General features: G+C 41.4%; 2 protein-coding genes across 2 annotated transcripts in view; one reads left to right on the top strand and one right to left on the bottom strand.

The window, feature by feature from the left end:
- The window catches only part of LOC126508779 (transforming protein RhoA-like), a 20,291-nt gene extending 19,559 nt beyond the window's left edge, over positions 1-732 (bottom strand). Inside the window, exon 1 of the mRNA XM_050154192.1 lies at positions 2-732. Within this exon, the coding sequence (XP_050010149.1) occupies positions 2-529 (528 nt within the window). The 5' untranslated portion in view covers positions 530-732. The remainder of the gene's footprint in view (position 1) is intronic.
- Pard3b (par-3 family cell polarity regulator beta) overlaps positions 1-9,240 on the top strand; it is a 992,131-nt gene that overhangs the window by 289,263 nt on the left and 693,628 nt on the right. The gene's annotated exons all lie outside the window — the stretch shown is intronic.

The raw sequence follows: 9,240 nt of genomic DNA, 5'->3' as shown, positions 1-9,240 counted from the left end.
CTCTCGTGGCCATTTCAAAAACCTCTCTCACTCCATCTCTGGTCTTTGCTGAACACTCCATGTACCCAAAAGCACCAATTCTGTTTGCCATATCTCTGCCTTCTTCAGGTTTTACCGGCTCCTGCTTCATTTTGGCTAATTCCCGCCTTGTGTGCTCATCATTCCGAAGATCCTTCTTGTTCCCAACCAGGATGATGGGCACATTGGGACAGAAATGCTTGACTTCTGGAGTCCATTTTTCTGGGATGTTTTCTAAACTATCAGGGCTGTCAATGGAGAAGCACATCAGTATAACATCCGTGTCTGGGTAGGAGAGAGGCCTCAGGCGATCATAATCTTCCTGTCCAGCTGTGTCCCACAAAGCCAACTCTACCTGCTTCCCATCCACTTCAATATCTGCCACATAGTTTTCAAACACCGTGGGCACATAAACCTCTGGGAATTGGTCCTTGCTGAAGACTATGAGCAAGCACTTCTTACCACAAGCTCCATCACCAACAATCACCAGTTTCTTTCTGATGGCAGCCATCACTTACAAAGGTACTGAAAACACACAGCTTCTGTGACAGTGGTTGTACAAAGTACCTGGAACTTCTCAGATGCAAGGCTCAAGGCGACGACTCCGAGTCCGGCCTCTTTGCGCTGAGGACGCCTGTCCGTGAGTCCGCAAGCTCGGAGAAGAAGACCGGCAGCTCCGCGGGAGATGGCGGACTCTCAACCAATCTTCTTATAGAACCCAGAGTCAACATCCCAGGGACGGTACCACCCACAATAGGCTTGTCCCTCCCCCATTGATCACTAATTGAGAAAGTGCCTTACAGCTGGATCTCATGGAGGCATTTCAGCAACTGAGGCTCCTTCTTCTGATGACGCTAGCTTGCATCAATTTGACACACAAAACCAGCAAGATAGCATGGTAGTACCCACCTTTGTTCCCATCAGTTGGGAAGCAAAGACATGCAGATCTCCTTGAGTTCCAGACCAGCTAGGGCTTGACAGGGAGATCATGTCTCAAGAACAGACAAAGAAAATCAAAGGAAAAAAAAAACAAAAACAAAAATAATAAGTGATTGCTTTGGGTATGTGATAATGATAAATTAGGAAGGACTTTTTAAACAGTTAACATTTGGAGCCTCATAGAAAGGAAGAGTGAGATCTGTTGTTGGTGCCTGAGAGGTAGTTGGAAGAAAATACACAGTGAGTCTGGACTTGTGAGCTTGTGACCTGACAAACTTGGTGCTGAATCTTTGAACCTGGGTTGTGAGTAAGGAAATTAAATGTGGCCTTTCCTTTGAGGGCAAACCTTGTCTATATTATGCTAGCCTTGTAACCTCCCAGGCTTCCCATTTGACCTCATCATGTATCTTCACCAAGCGTGTGTTCCACATCACTGGGGCATCCTGTGTAGCCCTGAGGTCCTTTGATATGTTCAGCATCTGTACTGTTGAACAGTATTATTTTATTTCACTCTTAAGTGATTGGTCATTTCTTAAATCCATCGGAAGAAGCATGATTCCCAAGAAGTAGCATAATGAACTGTCAACAGTCACACTGATCCAGAGTGTTCCGAAACCAATTCCCATCATTAATTATTTCTATAACTGTGTTTGGGTTCCTTATTCTCTGAACTTTGGCTGTGAATTATTGTAATGACAAATGGAATTATTTGTGAAACATAAAAAGCTGGGCATGAAATTAATACTTAATATACATGAACTCTCTTTGTTCTATTTCTTTGTATCTAAACATGATAGCATGTTTGTGTTTATGTCTATCTAGATAATCATTCAGTAATTAATACATCTATTAAAATGTTTATTGGCCACCAATTTGATTAGAACAACCATTTTCTAGGATCTGTAATTAGAAAAGATAAAAGTAAAAACACAATCTACCATAACTGTTAGCAGTCACAGTTTTACATATTATTCTCTGTTCAGTTAGTATTTGCGTTACAGGTATATATGTATGTGTGCATATATACAAATAGTTCTCTGTATATATGTTAAGTGTAGTTTTGTCAGCTGTGTATATTAATATTTGTGTGCATGAGTGTGAAAATTATCCTATAAACAATTCAGGCAATGTGCATTTGACTTGTTTATAATTGAAAACAGAATTCTTGCCCTTGTCAAAACAGTGTCTTGCTCTGTAAAGTTTGTAAAGACTTCTTGATTTTTCTAAAACATGAATTCAAAATATTGGAAGCCTAAATCTTAGATTTACTTATTTCTACAGTTTTTACCCTGACATTCCAGACTGATTACAGGATCATGTGTGTGCACACAAACACATGCACATGTACATACATGTACACACATGACTTCTTTCATTCTAAATTTTTTTTTTATTTACTGCAATTCTACTTAAGGCCTCCCACTTTCCAGTTGTAGGGCTGCAGTTTTGTTGTGAACATCCTTTTGTGTGTCTTTCCATCTGAGCGTATCTAGACTGGACTGAGTTTTCTCTCCGGGAGATGGGTGGAAATAAGTTTTTACAAACCATAGCTGCTTTCCCTCAGCACTGTTACAACATGGCTAATGGGCTGTAATGGCATCTTTATTATCCTATAAGTTCAGTTCCCTTGTGTGTCGGGAGGTCTTTAAAATGCACCTTTGAGTATTGTTTTGTGTGCTTTGTGTCCCTTGAATAAATAATATACCCCTGTTGACTTTTTAATTTTGGAATTTGGTAACAGTAATGAAAAAGAAATCCCTGACCATTTTATATGCTTTGACACTTCATTTCACATAGTGCCTTTCCCTTCTCAGGGATGCGTGTAGCAGACATTTGTCTCTTTTGGATGGATATTATTGCACTGTTCTTAAAAATAATAATTCCACCAGTGCTCTAGTGATCTTTAATTGTTCCCCACGACTGTCACAAGTCAGAATGGAACCGACTGAAACACTTGCCCTCACATTCTCCTCTATTACCGCAAGCATAGGAAAGGAAGGGCCATGCTGAGCAGCAAAGTGTCTCATGGACTAGGTCTTAGAGACTAGTGGCTGAGTCTGTGGGGCTGAGCTGTCCTTGTTAAAGTCCTCCTAGATGTCCTTCTGCCTGAAGCATCGGCCACTTTGAAAAATGTCTCTATCTCATTCTCTTCTGATGTGTTCGATGGACTTCATGATGATTTCATGAAGACCCAGGAGAGTCATGGGCCCTTTTCTTTGATTTTGGCCCAATAGAGCTCTCCACTTGGGAACTGACTACCAGTAAATCTATTTTGCTGAGGAAAAGGTCAGATGAAGCTATATGTAAGTGACACATATTATTTATTAACGGTTTGGGGGACCCAGGGCTTTACAGGTGTATTTCATATTCCTTCACAACAGTTCCACTAGATTAATATTAGTTCCATTATTTTACCCACTTTATAAATGAGGGAACATGTTAATGGAGATTAAATAATTTACACACAATCTCAGTGCCTGTAAATGGTGACGCTGTAGTGGAAGGCTTGGTACATAATGCATGAGGCTTAAAAACTGCCTGCCATCATGCCATGGTCATGGGATTTCGGTCATGCCATGGTCGTGGGATTTCGGCCTGTCTTTCTTTATGACGTCCAGTGTTTCAGCTGGGACTTTGAACCCTGGAACTTTGAGAATTTCAGTTTATGTTCAAAACACTGCGTCAGACTCAGTCACTTCAACAACTTCCATAGAGGCCTTTTATCGAATTTCATATCAATACCATTTTATCATAGTTTGGAATTTACACATGACTACGAATGGAGTTCATTTACACTGCTAACTTAAGAGATTCTTGATGCTTGAGGAGGGGAAGGTGCATGGCAGGCTAGGATATTTCGGCTGATCTTCTAGGTCCTGTCTTTATCCATGGTGGTGAGCTCTTGTCATAGTGACTACTATCAAGAAGGTTAACAGCATTAAAGGCCAGAAACAGAGGGTCAGGCAGTATGTGTACCAAATTTGTACATTACCACCAGGAAGGTAAAATGAGGCTTTGCTCTGCCTGATGACTGTCATGCATACCCTACAGACTGCTGGACATTGATGTTTGTTTTCCTTGTAAAGGCAATTGCTGCTATTGGCTATCTAGTTGTACATGATAAAATGTGGTTTGCTAAAGCCAGGAGAGGCTGTGTGAGATGATTTCCATGGGGCTCTAGCACCCAGCTGGAGATGAGTTATATTGTTCTCTTTGATCCCTTTCATTGTTTTCCAAGCTTGTGTAGACTCTTTCTGGGATGCTGTTGAGGGCTCTCAGTTAGACTTTAGGGCCAACAGGAGTAAAAGTGTTCTTTGCCCCCACCCATCACTGACTTTGATGGGTGCAGAATTTAAGTGGAACTGAGGTTCTGATTTTGCTGAAATAACTTAGCTTATAGGGCACTAGCAGTTTCTCTTCATTCCCATTCATAATTTGGAGCATTGAGGCTGAATACCTTTGTGTGCATAGGGACTGACTATATTTTCGGAGGAATGTCTAAAAACACAAGACAACAAAATAGTCTGATAGCTTCTTTGATGCAGTATGAGAATTTTCCCTCTAATGTAGAGAGATTGTTTATGTTGGCTGTTATTCTTTTTATCCAGTCCTGTAACATCGGACTGAGCATGGAGGTTATTAACATTTTTCTTCTCTAGGATCAAAGAAGTCTAAAACTCCTGAGAAAAACAAAATGTATGTTGACACTGAATTTTATATCTATCCTGAACTCCTAGCCCCTCCCTGCTTTATAAGATAGAATGATGTTTAAAGGTGTGGGGGGGGGCGGTGGGTGTGGGTGTGGGTGTGTATGTGTATAAGCACATACACAAGCACATGGGATATTTTAGATCTAAACACCAGGTTGTCCCTGTCTCCATAAGGGTTGTAGATGAACAGTATCCTCTTGTCTCATCTTTCTATTCTGTTTGCAATTACTCAGCAGAATATGGACTGGCAAGATTACAACTCAGATGAGAGGTGGGTTCAAAGCCCTAGACTTCACCCTTCCAGCTATTCCCACAACTTCTTGACCATGATGTTGAACAAGATGATACTCCATTTGAGTGAAGTAATGCTCAAAATGAATGTCTCAAAGTTAGGGCAGAAGTGTACATAATGTTGTTACTATTTAGCTGGAATCTAGTCACATTGAATTGAATATCCATTGTTTTCATTACAAGGATTCGGGGATTCATTTTCATGTTTTCAGTAATAAATAACATTAAGAGAAATGTGAGATTGGTTTTCTATTATTAAAATATTTATGATATTTGAAAACATAGTAATATAATGTAGGAATTGTGTTGTTTAATTTTATACTATTAACTATAAACCCCAATTCTGTATATGCTGATATACAATTTGACTTGGATTGACTTTGATAAATTCTCTCTCTTAATATAGCTGCTGCCTGTGTGTCTTAATTTTAGGCCCATGGTTATTTTCCTAGCTGGATTTTCATTAATCATTTAGTACCTTACTGCTTATTTTTGTGTTTTCAGATTAAAGATATATTTGTAGACTTTTAATGAATTCTAATTACATTTTAAAGTAGACCCCTCAGGGACAATTTGTGAGGCATTCCATTTGATTTACTATAGGCTATAAACAAGTCAAAGCAAGCCATTGTTCAAATTTAAAAAAAAAAAAAAACAGAACTAATCATGTTTCTGTATCTCCAAGGTTTATCCATCACTTTCGCTTTGAGAAAGGCCTTCTTCTTGGTTTTCCTGGGCTCCAGACAGAACTCTGCTGAAAACCATGTGTGAGGTGGAGGAACATTTCTAATGGGAAGGAAATGTTCAGTTTGAATCTCTGCTCACATTATAAGTCCTATTTTTAAAAAAAATGAGATGCTAAAAAGGCAAATAATAATGACAAGAGTGATTTCTTTATTTAGAAAAATCAACTGTCAATTAACTAATGAGTATTCTTCTTAATCAGTGTTAATTGACAAATTTTCCATACTTACAAACTCAGTGCTTGGATAGTTTCTTTTTGCTCACCCTGATTTCCCTTGTCTGTTGTGTTCAGCCTGTAGGGTGTAATTCTATATTCCCCGAGTTCCCTCTTCTGGAGCTAGATGGAGCTATGAGATCTTCTGTAAATGTATACAAGATCTTCCCTTGGTTAGTAGACAAATGCCCTTCCCTCTTTAAGAGAGTGTGGACTTTCAAAACACAGTTATTTGAATGAGCATATAATTGCAGTTCTATAAGTATCATTTGTTTCTGAGTTCCTCGAAAAGGAAATGAAAATAAAAATTCTACAGACCAAAATGAGAAAACAGTGTTGACTCAAAACCAGGTCAAACATTTTGTCATTAGAGATGCACTTATTTTTGCTCTTTTTTTCCTCATAGTACAGTTATCTCAGACATCTAGACTACACAGAAAATGATCAAAAAGGAATATATGACAATTATTTCACAATCAGCTGCCATATTTTGTTCATATCCATTATTATAGATGAATAGGGTTGTATACATAATATGTGTACAGAGTACATATGTAACACTGTGGGAAATGTATCACAAAGCTGTGAAGCTTGTGCCTGGAGGGGTTTGGTTAGGACTTGAAAGAAGACAGCATTCAGTCCGCCTGTAGAGGGACGCTCCTTCCCCGAGTCTCCCTCGGTCTTACTCATGCCTTCGCAATGCTCGCTTGGAAAGGAAAGGCCACTGTTAGTTTTATGGATGGCTGTTCTGTTTCCCCTCAGCTCTGCACTGAGTCAGCTCCGCAGTTGGGGTCCTTTGTCTCTCCACGTGCTCAGATTCTGCGGAGTATGTCCAGACTGTCCTCACTCTGCTCGCGATCTGTTAGGACAGACTTTGTTAAAGGTCAGGTGATGACTCTGAGAAACTCCTTGTGCTGAGTTTATGGGAATTTTGCAAATATGTACTAGATAAACAGAGATCTCACATTTAGACAACTGAGTGGCTGGGACAAGGATAAAGAGGGTGCACCCATGAGCCTACACGCTTCACGGCCCAGCGCTTACTGAAGCTGGCTTGCTCTTGTTTCACAGGCTGTTTGACCAGACTTCATGCTTTGACTCTTTCCCTGAAGAACACTTGGATGCCATTCCATCCTTGCAGCAATAAAACGCAGTCACGAGCTGCTACAGCCATTTTAGCAGACAAGGAAACTGGCTTAGAGGGCCAGGGCCCTACGGTCAAGCAGCTGGTAAAGCAGAAACCTGGGTCCATGTCTGATTCTCAGGTCCATGTTTGCCTTCACTGTTCACGCGGCAGAATACCCTACACTCGGTGCTTTGCTTTATTCTTTTAAGAAAATTCCATTTGCTTATTGTTTGTTCATTTATTTATTTATTTGTTTGTTTATGGTGTGTGTGTGTGTGTGTGTGTGTGTGTGTGTGTGTATGACAGTAGACAGCTTGTAGGAATTAGTTCTCTCCTTTCACCAAGTGGGGTCGGAGATCAAACTCAGATCACCATGTCTGGCAGCTAATGCCCTAACCCAGTTAGCCGCTTCTCTGGCCCTCGCAGGCCATTTGTAAGCACCTATTTCATTCCAGGCCACTTCAGATTGCTAAGCAGTGCGGCCCTCAATGTGAGCTAATGTTCAATCGTTGTTTCCCCTCCAGCAGGAGCCCCCCTCCCCGCCTGCACCACTCACAGTCATTCCCCATTCCCAAGCATAGCTTTTTAAATGTACAGTTTTATGTATTGTGCGTAAAGTTCAAGCAAACGGCTGTGTTTTCTTTCTGTCTGTCCACAGTGGACACAAAGAGGCCGATATCCTTGCGGTTTTGCCTTTCCAAATGCTCTCTTGGTGGAGTCTTCCGGTGATGCTCTGGGGTTAGTGCCTTCCCGCTTCAGCATGGATTCAGATCATGCTCTGGGCTGGGGCTGTGGGCTCTGCCTGTGGACTCTTGGAGCCCCTTTGGACAGTATGTTGAATGACCTTTAACGGGGGCAGTGAAGAAAAAGGGGCTGTATTTATTTGGTACTTTTGTCTGGTGATTTAGACTCACATGATAGCTTGGTTCACAGAGAAGGACTTGATCCATTTAGAAGAAGAGCTTTTGTTTTGTTTGTTGTTTTTATGATTGCTTGCTTATTTTTCAAGGCAGGGTTTGGAACCTGCCCTGAAGCTAGCTCTTGTAGACCAGGCTGGGCTGGAACTCACAGAGATCCGCTTGCCTCTGCCTCCAGAGTGCTGGGATTAAAGGCTGCATCACCATCACCCGGGGGTTTGGTTTTAAGAACTTGGGGCCTCCCACATGCTAAGCAAGTGCTTTCGCACAGGGTTACATCTCAACCTTAGTTCCAATTTATACAAACTCGATCACATCTTATTGGAGGTATAAAGGTGATCGGTTTCAAAGCTAGATTAAAAGGGGAGGTCCCCCATGAGCCTTGGGGCAGATCTTTAACTTGTGGGTACATCCTTCACCAAGGACCCCTCTGAAGAGTGACCAAGAAATACCTGTCTAGAGGGAGTCCTTCAGATTCTCACTGGGGATGGATGACTGGCTGCAGTGCCTTCCTTCCATTTTTTAAGACAAACCAAGCTTTCTTTGGCTCCATAGCTTTCTGAAGCCTAAAAGTTAAGTGGAGATTGCCCTCTAGCTTGGGGATAATTGCAGGAGGGCTTGGTTGTAAGGAGCTGGCTTAGGTCTCCGAGGCAGTGAGCACTTTCCTGCCTCTGTCAGATGGAGCCCTGTGAATGGAAGCTGATGCAGAGGTCACCGGATAATTACATTAAAGACGCTGAATGCGGCTTCAGTCTTTTGTCTTCTGACATACAATAACCCAGGGGAACTTTGGCAGAGCCCTCCTTCCATACAGAGTTCTTACCACCGAATCTACTTGGTAAATACTGTATGCAGCTAGTTTAGATGCAAATATTTTTCTAGAAGTAGACTGGAAAGTACATTTTGTGTTGTGAAACCATTTTTTCTTCTGTTTGTATCGTGGAAGTTGAATGTAGATGAGGTGAACACTGAACGAGGAAAGGGTCTGCTATCATGGGAAAAACTTACCGTGTGCCGCTGCTTCCTCCCACACAATGCCTCACTAAGTATCAGTAGAAGCAGCTGCTCAAATGATAAGGAGCACGCTAGCCATCTCATCTGACTGGCTTAGTTCCTTCCCCAGGCTCCAGCATTGCTTCTCCTGCAGAGCTGTTCCCCACATCTAGTATGGTTGAGCCACTCTCTCAGCCCGTTGTCTCTAGACACTCAAAACCTCATTTCCTCTCTGGACCTCCCTCATGTCCAGCTCTTAGTAAAATCTATATTGTCTTTATATATATA

Source organism: Alexandromys fortis, unplaced genomic scaffold (assembly GCF_014885135.2).
Source record: "Alexandromys fortis isolate MF-2015 unplaced genomic scaffold, M_Fortis_MF-2015_v1.1 scaffold_40, whole genome shotgun sequence".
In the NCBI taxonomy this organism is placed as follows: domain Eukaryota; kingdom Metazoa; phylum Chordata; class Mammalia; order Rodentia; family Cricetidae; genus Alexandromys; species Alexandromys fortis.
Note: the sequence above shows the minus strand (reverse complement) of the source record. Positions and strands in the feature narration are given on the sequence as shown.